Raw genomic sequence first — 19,227 nt, 5'->3', positions numbered from 1 at the left:
TGTCTATGTTCTGCATGTGAGCCCTTCATACCCCTCTAGATATTAAAGCCTGCAAGGGTGGCAAACAGCAGACATACAGTTTAACTAACATGACCCTGGGATAGTGATCTGTTCAGACACATCTCTCTGTGTCACTTACTGATGAAAACTTATTGACATGCCCAGTTTATGTCCCTGTATGAAACACGTCAATGCCTGTACATGTTGCAATTAAAGACTACAGTGCTTTGAAGAGGTATGGAGAGCGGAGTTAATACTGTCTGACATAGGATTGTGTGCAGTGGGAGTATTGCCTTTGTGTTTCTGAATGGACTATAAGTTCAAAAGTATTAAATTAGAAGTTGCTGTAATGAAATTATTCTGTTTCGCCCTCCACTTATTCATTAATTTGGTCTTCTGCTGAAGGAAGACCTTGAGGAGGGGCTTTGCTTTCAAAGCCAAACGTCACTTCATTTTAAATGGGGAGTGTCTGCCAAATCTAGCTCCCAGGCAGTAGTGTCTTGCTGAAATTAACCAGTGCTAGTTAGACAGCAGTGTGTGCTTCTCCACCAGAATGAGTTCAACTTATGTTTTCTGACATACAGCTTTAAGCAAAACTGTTCCAAGTTTTGAGTTTCCTAGGCTAGACAGAAATTTGTTTGTTTTGTTTGTTTTTACAGACCTCCTTAATACTTCATTGTTTCCTTTATTTCCTATGCGGTATTTGCCAAGTTTTGCCTGCAGAAACACAATTTTTCTACTCTTTTGAGTGTGGTGTCCTTAATAAAAAATCAGGTGTATGTTTATTAACTTAATCAATGTTTTAAATGTGTTTCTTTTTGCATTTGTTACTATCTTACCTCCTTAATTGTGGTAGAGATGTGGGTTGTTTTTGTTTTGTTTTTTTTGGTTTCCTGAAAAACTACTTCAGAATTTCCAGATATTTCCTAGATTTACTTATGTCTCAGATGTTTTCCATTCACAAACATATTTTCTAAACCCGTGGACAGTCAGCTGCCCCGTAAGCTCATATATCCTTGTTAGGAAATATCTTTTCCCTGACATCCACATACAGACAAAACATAGTGGCATTTTTCCCATCTAACTAAGCACTGAGAAAGCAAACAGGCAAAATAAACATTGCATTTTCTTGTGGGTGACATCTTTAGAAGAAAACCTTTTTTTTTTCCTGACCACAATGTTATTATTTTTCTCTGAGTTATTTGCAGAAGTAACTAGTAGTAGTGGGGAAATCTTTCCATTACTGAGGCATACAGCCCTCTGACTAACCTCTCATTGTAAAACATGCCTTCTGTCTAACAGGAGGTGAATTTCTTGGCACTACATGAAAGCATGAGGTGATTTGCATGATGGGCCCCTTCAGTTTCACACCACAGGGGCTTGTTTGAGCAGAGAAGGGGGAAGCAATATTTTGCAAATCAGCTTGAGGAGTGAGATTGTCAGGAGCATTTACTTTATGTGAGGCCTTACAGCCTCGTCATGGATGGTGCATGAAGCTTAACAAGAAATACACTGCTCAGACTGGGACAGAAATTTGCAAAGACGTAACAGTGGGAAACCACCTAGCTGGGAAATAGGACTTCTTGGAAGGTAACCACTTGAGTTAGAGTTTGGCTGTCTCTTCAGTTTTGTGGCTCTTTCCCCTGTGAAAAGTAGTGTTGAGCGTTATCCACGTATGACAGGAGAAGAGCACTTAGGTATCACAAAATCAGAAACCATGTGGAGCACTGTAATATCTCGTTGTGAGCTCTGTACCATCCAGTTTGTTCTTTCATTTGGCTAGACAGGGGATCTTTATCTGGGCACAACTGGTGAGAGACCAGGAGGTGCCTGGCACTGATAGGACTGTTGTTGCCCTGGCAGCACGGGGCTAGATTGAGTAGTCTTTCCCATTTTTCTTCCTGTGTCAAATGGAACTTGAGATTTCCTGTACTCTAGACTAAGAAATGAATTGAGGTGTTTATGCAACGAAGAGTATGATCTTTCTTGGAGTTTTGTTAGGCAATTAAATTGCTTTGTTTTTCACTTCTTTATAACAAAAGTCCTTTATGTGGATTCTGAAAGGCAACATCTTGTTTGCTTCATTCACTTAGGCAAACTCTACTTTTATGTGGTATAGATTATTATGCAGAATATGTTGTTGTTCGCTCTTGCTTGGTAGACTAATGATTCTAAGTATTGTAAAACTGCGTTACTGAAAGCTGGTGCTTGGAAGACAAAGAACCAAAGCATATGGAGTAATCAAAATATTGTCATTTGATTCTTTTGGTGTTGGCCCAGAAGTTGTTTGGGATTATTTTTATTCACTCCATAATGACTTACTATAAACACGGCATATATATAAAGGAAGACTGTGTTCTTTGATCCATCTCTTTATTCTTTTTTTCTTTCTCCAAACTGGATGAGCAGTCTGTGAGTTACCTTGCGGGAAAATACAAGTAAATGGAATATAGTTCATTGTTCATAAAATAGAGGCAAACATGATGTTTACAATACAAAATCTCTCCATAACCTGACTAGATAAATTGTCAGTTCTTTAAGAATGAATTTGATAAAAAATGATGCAAACATTTATTAAATATTTTGCAAATTTGGGCAGTCTGAGGCATGAAATATTGTTTGTGTTGTGTCCAGCAAAATAACCGAGTATGTGCATAGCTTAAGAACAAAGTAGGCAGTTTGGTTGCTTAAATACTACTGTGTAAGTCCATAATGGGGCAGCTGAACCCTACAAGGCAGAAAGACGCAGACAATAATTGCTCAGGCTGGAGAAGAGAAGGCTCTGGGGAGACCTGATAACAATCGTTCAAGTATCTAAAGAGGAGCTAAAAGAAAGAAGGGGACAGGCTCTTTATCAGAGTCTGTTGTGATAGGAGAAGGGGAAATGGTCTCAAACTAAAAGAAGGGAGATTTAGACTGGATGTAAGAAAAAAATATTTTTACAGTAAGGGTAGTGAAGCACTGGAACAGGTTGTCCAGAGGAGGCGGTGGGTGTTCTGGCCCTGAAGATATTCAAGGTCAGGCTGGGAAGGAGCTCTGACCAACCTCATCAAGCTGTAGATCTCCCTTTACATTGCGGGGGAGTTGGTCTAAACGATCTTTAAGGGTTGCTTTCAACTCAAATGATTCTGTGAAAAGAAAGGGATATACCTGCACCATGAATGCATGTTCTGCATATGAAAATCTAGACTGAAGGAGATGGGGATCCATAGTGGGAAAATTTCCTTGGGGTTGTGCTGTTCATCTGGAAACCAGCGTCATCTAGATTAAAATTCACAGAATAACTGATGCTCTAATGTCTTGTTTGTTTGTTTGTTTGTTTGTTTCCAAGAACGTGCTAGTGCTTTATGAATTACAAGCTCATTAGTACTGAAGGAAGCAGGTAAACAAGGAGTTGCAGGTCCCTTGTTGAACAAGGTTTATGCGTTTTCCCCATCAGATTTGAGTAAGAGCTCCCAGTCAGGGGCTCCTGTGCTGCTGATAAACATGATTACTGCCAGCAGGACTTGTCATGTGTGGAATGATCCTGCTGAGCTGGAGGAGAGTGATTATGAGTGCTGTGCTGGCATCGCTCACCTGTGGTCATGTTATTTAACAGAGGCCAGACCATACTTACCTGGTAATGGAAGCAAGTATTGTGGGAGGAATGGATTAGTTAAATTTCATAACTTCTGTACTAATCCAGATATTCTGTTTTGGCTTTCCTGTTTCAGGTTGAAGGGAAAACAGAAGAAAACGAGACTAACAAAAGACGTCGCAAAGGTCTTTTTGGTGTCTTTGAGGAGGTTGGTGTTAAGCAGTGTCAGCACCTGTCCAGTTCATTGCAAAGCACCAGAACTGAGGAGACAGTGGGAGTTAGAAGAATGGGGTTTGGACTCTTATGCTTGCTGGGAACAAAAAATCTTGTCACCTGAAAACTTGAATTCACTGTTCTGTGCACTGAAGAGAAGCTACATTTATTTAAATTGTTTGATAGAAATAAGAGCTTTAGGTCAATCACACTAGTTCATTTTCTTTTTGACACTAGACTATTCATGTATAAGGTTTTTTCCTTTTTGCAATTCAGTTACTTAAACATTGTCTATGTTTGAAGAGTTTGTGTTGTAGCTTGATTGCTGCTCTCTCTCTTAGGGTGGTGACCTTTGTGACTGCTTTGTGATCACCAGTATTGATTGGTGTTCCCTATTTACTGCCCTCATGGAATTTTGCATGCTAAGCAGTGTCAATTTTAAGATTCTTTGCTGTTTAGAATGTTATTTTCTCTCTTTGTTAATGTTATTGCTATACTTGAGAAAAACAATTTGTTCTTTTATTGTAGGCCTCAGGATTTTCAAGCCAGGAGACAAGTGTTGGGAAAGAACAGAATGATGGCAGAGAAGGAATAAATCAGAATAAAGTTAAATCAATGGCAACTCAACTGTTGGCAAAGTTTGAAGAGAATGCTCCAAATACAATTTTTCGGAGGCAGGTAGGTCATAGATGAACATCAAAGTCACCTCTGAAATTAAACAGTAGTCCCTCCATGTGAGTGTGATGCAGATTTTGGGGGGGGGAAGTGGATCTATTAGATGTTTGAAGTGGATTTTCTTCCTTTCATGTTTTAAATTCTTTATGCATATTAAAGAGTATTCCTCCTAGTAATTAGGGAATAAACATGAGTAAGTAATATGGAGATATTATACCCTATATTATAGGGTACATTAATATCATGTAGTGGAATTTCAGAGTCTGGAAATCTTCTGTAGAGCAATCTAGAAATTTAATTTGTATAGGAGTCTCTTGGGCTGTGTATGGTATCACAACAGAATTTTTTCTCATAAATGCAGTAATCCCAGCAAATAATCCCAGGCTTTTAAGGTAATGATGGCAATCTCAAAATCACACTTAAGTCAGCAAGATGGCTTCCTGAATCAGCTGAATTCAAACCTGATACTTTGGAGAAAAAAAAAAAAAAGAAAAAAAAAAAAGTCTGAAGAAAGGATGTGCAAGGTATCCAAGAGCTGTCAAGGGTGGTAGCTTCCTTGATTTTGTGCTTTGTCAATTTAAATATTTAAGTCTTCAAGAAGTGCAGTCTTCATAGTTGTCAAGTGACTTTGATTGTCAACCACTGCTGTCTGCATTCTTCCCAGCTATGTCAGTGCCCTGAAATTTGTGAAACCTGTACAGAACTTTGCTTGTTCATGTTCAAGGAAGCCTTGATGCATTTACCAAAGGTTAACGTTATAGACTTAGGGCAGAGTGGCTGGAAGACTGTGTAGAGGAAATGGATCTGGGAGTATTGATGGACACTTGGCTGAACATGAGCCAGCAGTGTGCCCAGGTGGCCAAGAAGGCCAATGGCATCGTGGCTTTTATCAGAAATAGTGTTGCCAGCAGGAGCAGGGAGGTGATCATCCCTCTGTACTCAGCTCTGGTGAGGCTGCACCTTCAGTACTGTGTTCAGTTTTGGGCCCCTCGCTACAAGAAAGACAGTGAGGCTTAATAGGTTAAAGGTTAGTAAAATGAGTTGTGGATGAAAATTTGCAAAACATGTTGATGAAGTTCTGTAGTAGTATCTGTTTAAAAACAGCTTTTATTTCTTATTCTCAGTATCTTGGAATCCTATTTACTATCTTCCTTTTTTTTTCCCACTCTGTCTTTATAATTAAAAAAAAAATAAAACTATACAAGGAGCAAATAGATAGACCAGCACAGCTCTCTTCTGACTCTCCTGTTAATCCTCGCTTTGCTCAACCTAAAGATACAAGTCTTCTATCTCAACCAAAAAGGCAGGTAGGAACTCACGTGGGTAACATTTGACAAGCGTACTGTTCCTCTTTCTGATGAGGACTCATTCATATATATACTTAGCTAAGATTTATGAAAACTACTGTAAAGTTCAGTGCTTTTTTAGACCTGCTTGACCAGATGAGAAAACTTTTGGAAAGAAGTAGTATCTGCATGGAAAGAACTTGGACAACCTGTAGTGTTGATTTATGTATAATCACGCCTGGACTTCACTCTGTGTAACTATCATTGCATATCTGCATTTAGCATGCAAGAAAAGAACAACAGCAGCTGAAAAAATTCTGTGTATGTACATAATGTTTTGTGCTGTTTCCACTCTGAGAAAACTGGCAGTATAGCTAAGATAAAGGCTTGAGCATTGAAAATCTGATTTTAATGACCGGATTTTCTACTTCTTTAAGTAGAACTTGTGAGAAATACTGCTAGAAGCTCTTTTGCAGCATCATATACATGGAGTGAAATTTTTTAATATACTTAGTTTAATTCACTTTATGTTAGAATTTTCAATGTTAGTAAATATTCTGTAGTGATCTTCCAAGAGTAGTCTGCAGCAAAGTGGGATCTGAATTGCATTGGAATTCTTCATGGCAGCTTGAAAAAAAATGCACATTCATTAACAAGTTGTGAATTGATTATTTTTAAGGCACGTGTGCTGTTCTGTAACACTGGGAGCACACCACACTGATTGGGATTAGCGTTTTTTAATTTTGATTCTGAGAAGTTTGGAAAGTTTGTATAATTTCTTTCAATTGGACAAATGGAATGAAGTAGAAAACCATCATGAAAAGACCAACTGGAAAGCAGTTATTAAGGCTGAATTTGAAAAAGCTGAACTGACTGACTTCAATTACTTGAAAAGCTCTTTTATATGAAGTTTAAAAATCAGAGACCCATTTTGAGCTCCTCAGAAAATGCTTCAAATCTAAAGAATGTTGCATCTTGTGTCATGTCACGTTAGATCTAGCATTACACCAAAGTCGACTGCTGGTGTTTTCACAAGTTCATTCCCTGGTTTCAGGCAGATGCAGTGCTAAAAAAAATCTTGAATAAAACAAAAGCAAAACTAGAAGGAGACACATTGTGATGTTCTCCACTGATGCTGTGTGGGGTTATTGGTGTAGAAGCTGGGATAAACTTAGGGGAGGATGCCAGCACTTTCATAAGTAGCACTGATGTGTTTCTGTGCATGGGCATGAGCAGTAGATGTGCAACAAATAGTGGAGAGAGATTGCTGTGAGACACAGGAGAGCATTTCATTTCTAATTCTGTGCATGACTGTGCTGTGCTTTTGTAAGCATCTTTAAAAACCAAGTGTGCTGCATGGTAGTGCAGAAGGGAGATTTTTTTTTTTCACTTCAAGTGTTTCCCAGTTTCAGGTGGTAGCTAGACCTGAACACGAGGTGAGGGAAACCAAACAGTCTTTAAATGGTTCTGATCATATGGCCAGGAGACCAAAGGCTCTAGAAAAAACAGATATCCAGCGCAGTCTGTCAGAAACATCTGAAAATCTTGCATCTGCTTGTTCTGCTGCATTTGTACTTTCTGGAGTGCTTGAACGTCTTCAGCACCTGGATGAAAAAATGAAACAGGTGATAAGCAATTACTTTTCCTTTCTCTTAACCACATGTATTAGTGTGCGTGCTGTATTTTCCCTGGATATGCTTGCTTTTTATCTGTTCAGTTTAGGTTACATTAAGAGAATTAAAATACTTTCTGCATACTTGCTGTATTCTGATGATATTTGTGTTGTTAACTGAAATCTCTCTCTTTCTTTCCCTGGCTTTCCTTTCCTGACTCTTACTGCAGAAAAGAGCTCAGACCATAGCAAATAGAGAATTCCATAAAAAGAACATTAAAGAGAAAGCAGCACATCTTGCCTCATTGTTTGGATACATGGATTTTCCAAAGGTGAATATTAGGTTTTGTACCTGCAGAATTGCTGAGTTAGAAGAGTGATCTTAGAATTCTTGGGTTAAAAAAAAAAAAAAAAAGCCATGATTTTGCTTTTAACCTTTCATTCATCTTGAGTAGATCGGATAAGTCATTTGGACTCCATTAAATTTGGTAAAAACTTCAGTTTAAATATTATTGCATAATTTAATTGAGGTAAAACACAACTGTAATCATAAAGGTGGTCAGAGTACCATAGCATAAGAGAAATGTCTTGGCATGGTTTATTCGCTGTGTTTAGAAGTATACACTATTATCTCACTGTTTCTAATAAATTGGTGAGCAGTAGCTCTCAGTCAGTGAAATTTGGCATGTAGCATTTTTTTTTTTTTTAATGCTTTCTTAACTTATTGCCCATTGCAATTATTTTTATAAGAAAGCTGAGTATAATAATACCATCTGAGATGAAGGTTTTGTCACGACGATTTCAATGGCTCCTCACTATGCAGAATTAGAGAATGGTGCAAAATTGTAGTAATCTATTTTTCTTGTGCATGACTGTGAAGTTATTCTCTTAACCTGTGCTAATGTCACTCTCTTGGATAACTCTCCTCTGTTTCTGCTCTACACAGAATAAGCTGCCTACTAAAGGCTTATCCCATTCTCAGCCCCCAACTCCCTCTTGCCCTCCACCTCATGATTCAGCTGCTGCCTCTTCTCCATCATCTGTAGGTTCAGCTTCCCCTGTTCTTCCTTCTAGACAGGTACTCTATTAACAGATTTTTCCTGTAAAATCCAAACTTGTGGTAAGGCTGTTTGAGAAATGGCTTGGATGAAAGGTGCTGCCTTTGCACGGTGGATCTATTCTATAGTTTGTATTTCACATTAGAATTAAACCTCAGTTTTCTTCACCATGGTGAATTCTGCATGTTTGCAAGAGGGAAGTCAACAAATGGTTTGGCTATAAAGCTAAAGAATAGAACAAACAATTGAGAAAGTTCTGGCTTAAATTCTGAATTTTTGGTATTGATGTTTAATTTCAGTGCTCTGTTGTTAGATAATGCCACAGAAATGCTTAATGGAGAGATAGTTTCACATAGTATATCTGGATGTTAGGGGATTAGTTAGCTGTGCTGGGTGGGTATTTGTCTTTGTAAGATTATCAGTTGGGTCTGCAGGGAAGAATCTGGGTGACAATGGTTATTTTAAATAGAGGATGTGTGTTAGGATTGTGTAAGCACGTGCTGATACAATAGACTTCACTGTTTTGCTTGTTTACTTATTTATACTTTAAAACTCACTTCTGCATGTGAATTGCTAGAACTCCGTTCTTTGCAATGCAAGCTTCATGCAGGGGAAACCAGCATAAACTTAATGAAAGCAATTTGGTAACATGAATAAGAGAGATTCAGCTGTTACTGCTTATGCTAGTTTTAAAATGTGCTTTTGTCTGTGGAAGATGAGGTGACTTTGGCTTCCAACTCTTCTGTTTCCTAAGTGTTTTAATTGAGGAAAGTTGGATATGTTTCAGCTTTTTAGGGCCAATAAAAGGCTCAGGTTCTCTTCCTTCACCCTGGTTTTGTAGTGGCAGTCTGGGAACACTGCAGCACTGCAGTATTACATGGGAATATTGCATAGGAGTATTGTCTTCATGTGGGACTAAGGGTGAAAGCATGATTTTTCTGGAAGCACTGGAAATGACCGCCATGACTCAGAGAAGACACTCTCTGATGGATGTTCAGCAGATTAATTTAGTGGAATTGGTCTATTTTATTTTATTTTATTTTATTTTGGGGGTATTTTGTTTGTGCTTGTTTGTTTTCCTGCTATACTGTTGATGCTGTTTGAAATAAGGCTCACAGATGGAGCAGTAACCAGGCAGGTAGGTATTAGGCTGACATGTAGTTTGCAAAGGTACGTTCCCTGGATTAGCTGGAGGGGCATTCAGAAAGCTCCATTTCTCTCTCATTCCCCTGGAAAATACAAGATACACAGCCCTCCAAGGACACTGCAAGTCCAGCAGGTGCCTAACTGCTGTAATCCTGTAATCCCCTTCAGCTTCAAAATCATTGCTTTGCCTAGATTCACTCCTTCCTTTCTGTGACCTAAGACATAAAGCATGTGGTGGATTTTAAGCTAAGTAATGCCTTACAAAATATCAGGACCTGTTTGTCATAGGTTTTTGAGTAGTACTGCATTGATGTGAAGAGAGCAAAAAACCAATGTGACCTAGCATTTAGCATATCAGAACTAGGGTCTTAATCATGTGGGAACTCTTCATCAGCAAGAGGGTTTCTTGATGGGATTTAAAATTTTTTCTTCTAAAAAAACATTTGGCATAAGTGATTGGTTTTGGATGTTTTAATTCAACAGCATTTTGTTTAAAATGCATTCACAACCTTCTATTAGTTATCGCTGTATTTAAATTACGTACCAGTAGTTTGTTGTTACATGATTTCAGTTAGTGTGAGTTTACTGTGACTGAAAATTCTCTGTCCGGAGATAATGGGAGGGCAAAGCACAACTGAGACTAGGAAAGCTTGTTTTGTTGTGAGCACAGTAAATACACATTGATCTTATTTGCAGAATTGTTGCTTGGTTAGATAGGATGTTCTTCAGTAGATGCACATGCCAGAGCATCCTGATGCCTAATATGCTGCTCCATGTAGTTGGATAGGCTCTGGTCCTTTTGTACACTGTATGCATTGCATACAGCCAAATATACTGCACAGCATATCTGAGAACTTTAAGTAGCCTGATAATGAGCAGACTAACATCCTCTTTCCTCTCCTCCGAGACAGATTCAAATGAACCCCAATACTTAGATATTTCAGTGGGAAAGGTAGTAATTTTAAATAAATAAAAAACATTGTTTTTTTCTGGGGTTGCTAGAAAGCACACGTGGGTTATGGACAGGAGTGGAAGAGCCATGGTGTTGGGCAAGGCTGCAGGCAGGTAAGAGGATGGTGTCTCTGCCTGCTGCAGGCGTGATCAGGAGTCACAGAACGGGTCAGGCTTTGGGTGTGGGGGTAAGGGGACTCTTGATGGTGGGGAGCACAGTGCCAGGGGAGATATGCTATGATCTGCAGTACAGGCACCTTTCAGAGCAGGTTGTACCAGCATATGTTAGCTTTACATAAGTAATGCAAATCCTGCCCTGAGGATAGGATGGATTTAATGTCCCTTTGTACTTATGCCCAAGACAGTGTGTTAGTGATAGTGCATATGGATATGCTCAGATTTTCTTTTCCATCGTGTTTGTGTACTGTGAGGTTAATTCAATCCTGTGATACCTCTGTATTTTTAGACTGCACTCTTTTTGAAACATCAGTTGTACTATATGCTATAAAATGCTGTCTAAATGTGCAGCATTATCTGTCCATACGTAAAAAAAAAAAATTATAATATTTCAGTTGCACAACTGCCCTTTAAAGTAGCGTGTTTGATAGCTTTATAAACTATATCTGTTGGATATTGGCTGTGTTCATACTGCTTTAAGGGTGGATTTATAGGACTCAGACTGCAATACAAATTCTAAGAGTTACTGTTAGTTAAATCTGAACTTCAGTATAAAAAAAGTGTCACAGGATAGAGAGGCCAACAGAAGGAACTCCTATGTGTTCTTGTATATCAACGTGATCCCAGCAGAAGAACAGAAAATACTGAAATATTTATTTATTAACACTTCATAAGATATGACCTATGAATATCAGCACCACCACATCCTTTAAATAGTACTGTTTTAATTTCAAGTGAGTATTAAGGCAGGACAGTCCTTGACATCTGCTGAATTTTCATTGGTACAGTATTAACTATAGTGGTATATCTGTTGAAAATAGTGTCTCAGCAGACTTACTGTCTTATTACAAAAGCATACTATTAAGCCTTAGTCCTGAAAGGAGCACTTGAAAGGGAAGTCAGTGGATGCATTCTGCTTCTTCCAGATTCTATTAAACGCATTGACCATAACATATACAATCATTAGAATTCATTAAGGATCAGTTTCTGGGTAATAATACGTGCAAGTTGACAGTAATAATCAAAACTCCATTCTAGGTTTAGCCAGCTGTTATTTCTCTTAGGTTGAATATTAACAATATTATATTACCAACTGGGCTTTGATTTCTCCTGTTTGCTGTTAAAATTTGGGTTGACCTTCAGAACTCTGTATTGATGTGAGCTTTATGTAGGTGTATCCAGGCAGCACATCGTAGGAAATATGAACACACTGCAATCAGTAAGCTTTGCTGCCTGCCAAGTTTGTATCAACTGCTTCCCTTCAGTGACATCTCTAATTATAAGCAGTATTATAAACAGGGCTTGGGTGTTTCCTACACAGAGTAACTTATTATTCAAATGCTGTTTATCTCAGAGGTAAAATATATGTAGCAGATGCAATAAAAAATAAATAAATCACCCTCAGAGTAAATAAGTCCAAGAAAATCATTAAGGATTTGTAACAATAAAGGGGAAACGTTTTCTGCTTCCAGGAGCATACAATATTTCCTTTATTTTATGAAAGAGGCTTGTTTAGTAGTTGGTTGGCTCTGGTGCTGTAAATAATAGCGCAGGGAAATACAGGAGGAAGCCTTCTCTTCTCACACTGACAACTAGCCTGATCAACCTGCTACAAAGCTTTGGTAACCTGTCACTGAGAGGTCAGCACTCCTAGTAAGTCACTACACTTTGAGGATTTTCAAGTGTTTCCTGAATTCACCATGTAAGATAACTCTTAAGATTCTTTTCCAGGACAACAAACTATTTAAAGCTCTAGAAGGAATAACATGCCTGAGTTTTGAGCAATAGCCTTTTGTTATATTGACTGTGGCCTCAGCACTACAAAATTGTGTGCAGCATCGTGCGCATCATTTGTTCTCAAGAGTAGTAAGTGCATAAGTGAAATACAGAACCTATTGTGTTCATTAGCATCCAAGTTTCTGGGGTAACTTAGTGTGCTGTTGAATAAAGCTAAGCTGTGTAAGAGCTGACATTCTCTAAAGGAGTATGCCTCTGGTATGCAGATTTGAGGTCAGACCCTTTCTTCTGCAGTGAGTGTTATGAAGGGGAGACATTGTCATCAAAGTTCCTGTTCCTAACCTGAGTGAGGTTTAGAGAAGACACAGGTGGTGGCTGTACTGTTATCACTGATGAATTACAGAGCAGCACTGCTCTCGCTCTCCCTGACCTTTCCTTTGCTGTGGGTTTCTTCTCATGGCAGGTGCTCACAGGGCTGCCCCTATGGATTTTCGTCCTGCTGTTTTTATTTCATGTTTGAATAACATTTGAAAGGTGCAATACTGAGGCTGTTGCAAATTCATCTCCTCTTACTTACCCACCTTCCTAATTGGGTAAGGAGAACCAATAGTGATCTTTTCCCTGTAATGTGTCCTTTTTAACCAGACTCACTAAAGGGAGTCCTCAGGTCTATTTGTGTCCTGCTCTCCTTCCTGGTCAGCAGCCACAATTTTGTGTTGGTGGTGGTTGATTATGAGACAAGAGTGGTCAGCAGTCTTTTGGTTGCTAGATCAGATGGAAATCCCATTTGTTTTGACATGGGATATGAACTTCACCTAAATTACACAAATGTTTTCTTTTAATAACACTTTTTAAAGTATGTATAAACATGTAATTTCCTTGTTTTGACTCCCTTAATGGTGGCACAAATTGCTCCAAAGGGTGGAGAACAGAAATCAACCCACCTGATGAATTGCAAGGTGTAGTTCAGGCTGAGGGATGCTCTTCCTGAAATTCAAGTACTTGCGTTTTAAGCATAGCGTTATTGTTTAAATGGTTGCTCCAGCATTTTGTTATTTCAAGTTAAACTGTGTTTCAACAGACTTGGAAAGCTTTTTTTTTTACCCCAAAAATTGTTATTACTCAAAAAAATCATGCAGATATTAAATAATGCCATTGTATTTTTTATACTAAACAAAAACAAATGGCAAAGAATGATCTTTTGAATTATCCTTGTTGTCTTTGCATACATATTTTATGTCAGCCTGGATATTAAGACAAATTAAGATACAACACTCAAAAGATAAGGGGGACTGTAAGGAGCTGGGCATGTTCTCAAGTTCCTGCACTTCATTTTTTTTTTTCATTAGCAGGAATATTTTTGCTCATCATAATTTTTGAAAAGACACCCAGAATGCAGTGGAGTTGCTTTTAAGCCTGATAGAAATTTAAAACCATTGTGTTTTCCTTCTCTTCAGAGTAACTTGTTGATTTTTTTTTTTATTATTATTTACTTTTTTAAACCCCACCGTTAGCAAGATATGGTATGATATCAGTAGAAAATAATTTCACTGAGGAACGAGAGAGTTAAAGTCTGGGCTCAGTGAAGAAGCGAGTGGAAAATAAAGTGCAAGATCAGGCATCTTCTAGGAAGAAAAATATCCTGGCTTCAGAAGAAGAGCATCAGATCCCTGGCCAAATCAGAATAGCTCTTGCAGCCTTTGGGTTTCCAGAGAGGTTATGGGTGAAATCAAAATCACTTAGTGGCAATGTGAATTTGGGTAGCAAACCTTCCTGCCAATCTGTGAAGTCTTCACAGTCTGTTCCTCGTGAAGAGAGAACTAGAGTACCTACCTACCCATCTGCCACATCTAAAAGTCATTGGAGAGAGTGAGAAATAAACACAGGTGATGCTCAGAGAGGAATTTGTGCAAGACTTCTAGGAGGTTTTCGTAGAATGTTTCCTGAAATACCAGTTTTGAGGTCAGTGTGAGGTGGTGAAGTTTAGTCACCACCTTCCTTTCTGAATTGTAAAAAAAAAGTCACAGTGGCAGTGTTGGTTTTTTTTTCATTTGTTTGTATTTAATTTATCACAACAATCCTTCCCTAGTTCAGCTCAGCTGCCCTGTGCCTTGTGCTGACCCAACAGGAGGCCTTGTGCTGCAGGAGCAGCATTTGCTCAAGCAGCTATTTCTCCATCATCCACAGGGAGAGAAGTGTGTGGTCTGCCTGGGAGCCTCCTGTGGCCACCAGCTGGACTGTGCTGTTCATGCATGAACACGCTTGTGCTCTGCTGTACTTTGTCTCTGCTTTTTCTCAGAGCCTGTCTTTATCATCGCTTTCATTCATTTGCATGTTTTCAAGTCATTCTCATCTTTTTCTCATTAAATTCTCAAGCAACTAAAGCTCTTCCTTCAATTCTTCATCTTTTCCCCTTTTCTGGTTAGATGACTGTAGGAAAGGTCTCACATGCAATTGGAGCTATGGCTGAAGTTCTTGTCAATCTGTATGTGAATGATCACAGACCCAAGTCGCAAATTCCCCCCCTTGAGCTGGTAAGACTAAACTCGCAAAGAAACAACAACTTTACTTAAAAGCAGTGTTTTCCAGAGTGTCCTCCTGATTTAACACCTTACTTGTGGTGCACCTTAAGCGTTATGAAAGATACTAGCCTAATGCTTACTGAGGAATCGAGTGCACGTTGGCAGTATACGCTAATAATGTGGGTATGCTGGAAGTGTTGCTCACAGTGTCTTCTACTTGTACTTTTATTACTTGTCTGCATGAAATAAAACTTCAGGAGGCTTTTATTAAATGTAATTATTGGTACAATTAGTAATAGAAAATGGTTATTAATCAAGGTGGCGTCTAAAGAAAATTTTGGTACAGTACATGTTTATGCAATTATTTTCAACATGCAAATGCTGAATCACCATGCTTCATTTTGAAGAAAGCTATTTTTAAACTCTGACACGATCCTGTTTGAATTCAGAACCAGTCTTTGGACAGAACTACAGGTTCTTTCCCCACTCCCTGTTCTCCACATCCTGTCTCCAGTGCTCAGAGATGTCAGGTATCGGGAAGCTAAGTCTGGGGTGCTGTGGTGTTGATGCTGACTTATTAGCCAGTGCTGAACTCTAATTGCTTCTGCTTCACTGTGACTATCTGACCTGTTCCGTTAACACTGTATTTTTAAAAATGTATTTCTATTCTTTTCTATTTGCATGGTCATTCATCTGGAAGGTTTCGTGTGGTTCATATTCCAAAACGATCCAGCACAGCACAACAGATTACTAACAGCAGATTTTATTTAGGATTCTCAGCTGTTAAGCTCAAGAGTGTGATTCATGTCTGTAACAATTGTGACTTAAACTGAACATTGAAAAAATGTTCTGAGGCCTTCTTCTGCTGGCAAGTTAAAGATGAGTTGTGTGGACTGCATGCTGGTGTCTGAACCTGAGTGGGCCCTGCCAGGCCTGCAGCTCCTCTATCTCAAGCATGGTACCCTCACATCATGAGGAGAGGAGGGGGAGATGATAGCAGCTGTAGAAGAGCACGGGTGGATGCTCACGTGTGCTGACCTGTAACTAAGAGCAACACAGTGAAGCAAAGAAGCCTCTTCATGCCTGCCTCTAATAAGTGAAGGGATGTCCGTTGTTCTATTTATAATTTATTATTCTGTGCCTTTGTATGTAGATACAGAACATAGAGTTTGTGACAATTAGGAAAAAAATGTAGTTAACTGGCCAAATTCAACAAAAAGTTCCAAAATATCTGTGTTGTTAACATGAGTCTTATTTTAAAATCCAATGAATTTAAAGAATGCTGAATGTCCACGGTAGGAATGAAACTGATTTTTAAACAAACCAAGCCCCAGCGTGGGCTGTTTGCGCAGGCAGAAATGCGGCTGAGAGGGAAAGAGCATTTGTGGGTGATGTTGATACTGGTGTTTGAACCACCACGTCCAACTGTTGGCTTTTCTTCCTTCAACTTAACGCACAAGTCTAATTTTCCTTAGCAGTAGGAGCTGCTACAAGCTGAGTATGACCTCAGTAATACTGAGATGAACTTAGTCTTCAGGGTTTGCGTAGCTCCAAATGTGTGCCTGTTGTTCAAAGCTGGCAAGGTCTGCCTTCACCCTCATCTGAGAAACACTGCTATCTGCAGCTATCATTGCAAGTGCCTGAGTCCACACAGCACAGGGCATTGGGTGCATGGGCCTGATGCTGCCCTTGTACTTGAGCAAACGTGAAGTACCCATGAGCTGAAGGGGGGAAGCTGGGTGTGAGTCCAGCCGCAGCTCAATCCTTTCGATTTTCATGATGTCTGATTTATGAGTTGCTTTTTAAACCTACAGGCTTGCAGCCTATCAGTAATAAAAAAAGCTGACTGATGCATTTTTTTAATTGTGTGTGGAGAAGGGGCTGTATAAAACTTGAAGCAGTTAAAGCAACTGCTTACTTCAATGAGAATTTATATCTAGGTGTCCTGTAAAGGCTTCATATGTGTTTCTATTTTTATCTTTTAACAGGGATCTCTGCGAAAAGAGTTTCCTCAGTCTATTGGGGGGAGTGACATCTGTTATTTCTGCAAAAAACGGGTATATGTTATGGAGCGGCTGAGTGCAGAAGGCCACTTCTTTCACAGGGAGTGCTTCAAGTGTGAAATATGTTCTACAACTCTCCGATTAGGAATTTATGCCTTTGATGTTGAAGAAGGTAACACAGAAGCTATTTAAGAATATTTATATGTCTGAATATTGATGCTTTTAATAGAACCAGAGAAAAAGACCTTGTAGAGTAGCTCAGTCAGGAGGAGGTCTGCCGAGGATGTTCTTTGTGTCCATGTTGATCTTTGAGTCCTCTCACTTCTTTCAAAAGAAGCCAATTCAGACATATCTTTAAATGAAGAAATCATCACTGGAAAATAAAGCAAGTGACAAAACTACAATTTGTCCAATCACAGGTCAGAAATGGGGTGGGAATGGAAAGGTGCCTTTTTTCTCTGCCAACAGTACAGAATTATTCTTATCTGACACTGATAACCAGCCTTTAAATAAAATGATCTACAAAGACAAGTCAGAGCAGCGGTAAATTTATATGTGGGGGGTATTCTTTCAAGATGTATTAGCTCATGAGGTGAAAGCAGTAGTACTGGCCAAGCAGCATGCCCTTTATTGCAGCCAGTAGTAGAATGGGATGTTCAGATCTTGGGCTCTTGATGCCACCTACAGCCTGAGGCTTGGGGCAAGGGGATTATATGTTGTTTTCTTTGCTTGTTTTTTTTCTGTCCAGATGGAAGTTAGTAAACTATATAAAAATTCTCTTGCTATTTCCAAATGATTTGAGTATATCTGAGTACTGACCTGATCTCCTCTTACATAAGAATTAAAGTCTCAAGGCCAAAGATAGATCTTCTGCACTCTAGAGAGTCCTCCGCAAAGATTTTTAGCTGATATTTGACTTTTTGCTGCTTGATATATTGCATTTTTGTGTCACTTGGTATTTGTAGAATCTTGTTTTTTCTGCTATTTATTAATCTTAAACCTGTATGTTAGATTAATTGAAGGCCTTACCTTATTTAATGAATGTGCAAATCTGTATGCTGTAAAAGAAACCCAATCAAAGCACCCGGCTCAAGGCAACTCCCTACTATCAGTACAAGCTGGACGATGTAAGGATAGAACACAGCCCCAGCATAAAGGACTTTGGAGTTGCTGGTGGATCAGAAGCTGGATATGAGCCAGCAATGTACCCTTGCAGCCCAAAAAGCCAGCTGTATCCTGTGCTGCATCAAAAGAAGCAGGGCCAGCAGGGTGAGGGAGGTGATCCTGCCCCTCTGCTTTGCACTGGTGAGGCCTCACTTGGAGTACTGCATCCAGATGTGGAGTCCTCATTACAGGAAAAGCATGGACCTGTAAGAGCACATCCAGAGGAGGGCCACAAAAATGATCCAAGGGTGGAATGCCTCTCAGCCTGTCCTTGTAGGAGAACTGGGGCTGTTTAGCGTGGAGAAGAGAAGGCTCCAGGGAGACCTTGACAGGCTTTCAGTATCTAAAGGGGGGCTGTAAGAAAGAAGGGGACGGACTCTTCATCAGGGTCTGTTGTGACAGGACAAGGGGAAATAAATTTTAAACTTTAAATTAAGTGGAAGAGGATTTAGAGTGAATGTAAGGAAGAAGCTTTTTATGATAAGGATGATAAGGCACTGGAACAGGTTGTCCAAAGAGGTAATGGATGTCCCATACTGGGAAACATCCAAGGTCAGGCTGCATGGGGCTCTGTGCAATCTGGTCAAGCTGTAGATGCCCCTTTCTATTGTAGGGGAGTTGGACTAGATTGCCTTTAAGGGTCCCTTCTAACTAAAATGATTTTGTGATTCTGTAAAGCTGTGGGCAATGCAGAACCAGCAGATGATTTCCCATTTCTTTTGCTGCTGAACCATTAATCACCTTGATTTTGATTTTTTTTTTTTGTACACAAAATAGTACAGTTCTCATCAGTAGGTGTAAAGATAAAAGGTCATATAATTTACTTTTTCTTTTCTAGGTAAATTTTACTGTAAACCTCATTTTAGACACTGCAAAATCAGTAATAAACACCGAAAGAGAAGAGCAACATTACAGGTCCAGTGCAAGGTACGTATTGGTTATATCATTAATGCAGAAATCATTGAAGCAGCTTTATCTAGAGCAGGGTATGTGTATGTGTAGTCTGGTTTTCAGTGGAAAAGAGCTCTTCACCTATGAAGTTGAACTTAAGAACAGTTGGAAGTGAATATATATCTAAAAACTTAAAAACTAACAGAAACTGGACT

At 39.2% G+C, this 19,227-nt stretch overlaps 1 protein-coding gene across 11 annotated transcripts in view; it reads left to right on the top strand.

Annotated features, from left to right (window-relative positions):
• The window catches only part of MICAL2 (microtubule associated monooxygenase, calponin and LIM domain containing 2), a 118,815-nt gene that overhangs the window by 53,254 nt on the left and 46,334 nt on the right, over positions 1-19,227 (top strand). For 7 of the 11 annotated variants that reach the window (XM_048948787.1, XM_048948785.1, XM_048948784.1 and 4 more), the window contains exons 15-24: positions 3,714-3,785; positions 4,319-4,468; positions 5,671-5,772; positions 7,158-7,376; positions 7,594-7,695; positions 8,310-8,441; positions 14,859-14,966; positions 15,404-15,484; positions 16,943-17,129; positions 18,960-19,048. In XM_048948787.1, the coding sequence (XP_048804744.1) occupies positions 3,714-3,785; positions 4,319-4,468; positions 5,671-5,772; positions 7,158-7,376; positions 7,594-7,695; positions 8,310-8,441; positions 14,859-14,966; positions 15,404-15,484; positions 16,943-17,129; positions 18,960-19,048 (1,242 nt within the window). The remainder of the gene's footprint in view (positions 1-3,713; positions 3,786-4,318; positions 4,469-5,670; positions 5,773-7,157; positions 7,377-7,593; positions 7,696-8,309; positions 8,442-14,858; positions 14,967-15,403; positions 15,485-16,942; positions 17,130-18,959; positions 19,049-19,227) is intronic. The other 4 variants (XM_048948792.1, XM_048948795.1, XM_048948790.1 and 1 more) reach the window with 3 other exon arrangements.

Source organism: Lagopus muta, chromosome 6, assembly GCF_023343835.1.
Source record: "Lagopus muta isolate bLagMut1 chromosome 6, bLagMut1 primary, whole genome shotgun sequence".
Lineage (NCBI taxonomy): Eukaryota > Metazoa > Chordata > Aves > Galliformes > Phasianidae > Lagopus > Lagopus muta.
Note: the sequence above shows the minus strand (reverse complement) of the source record. Positions and strands in the feature narration are given on the sequence as shown.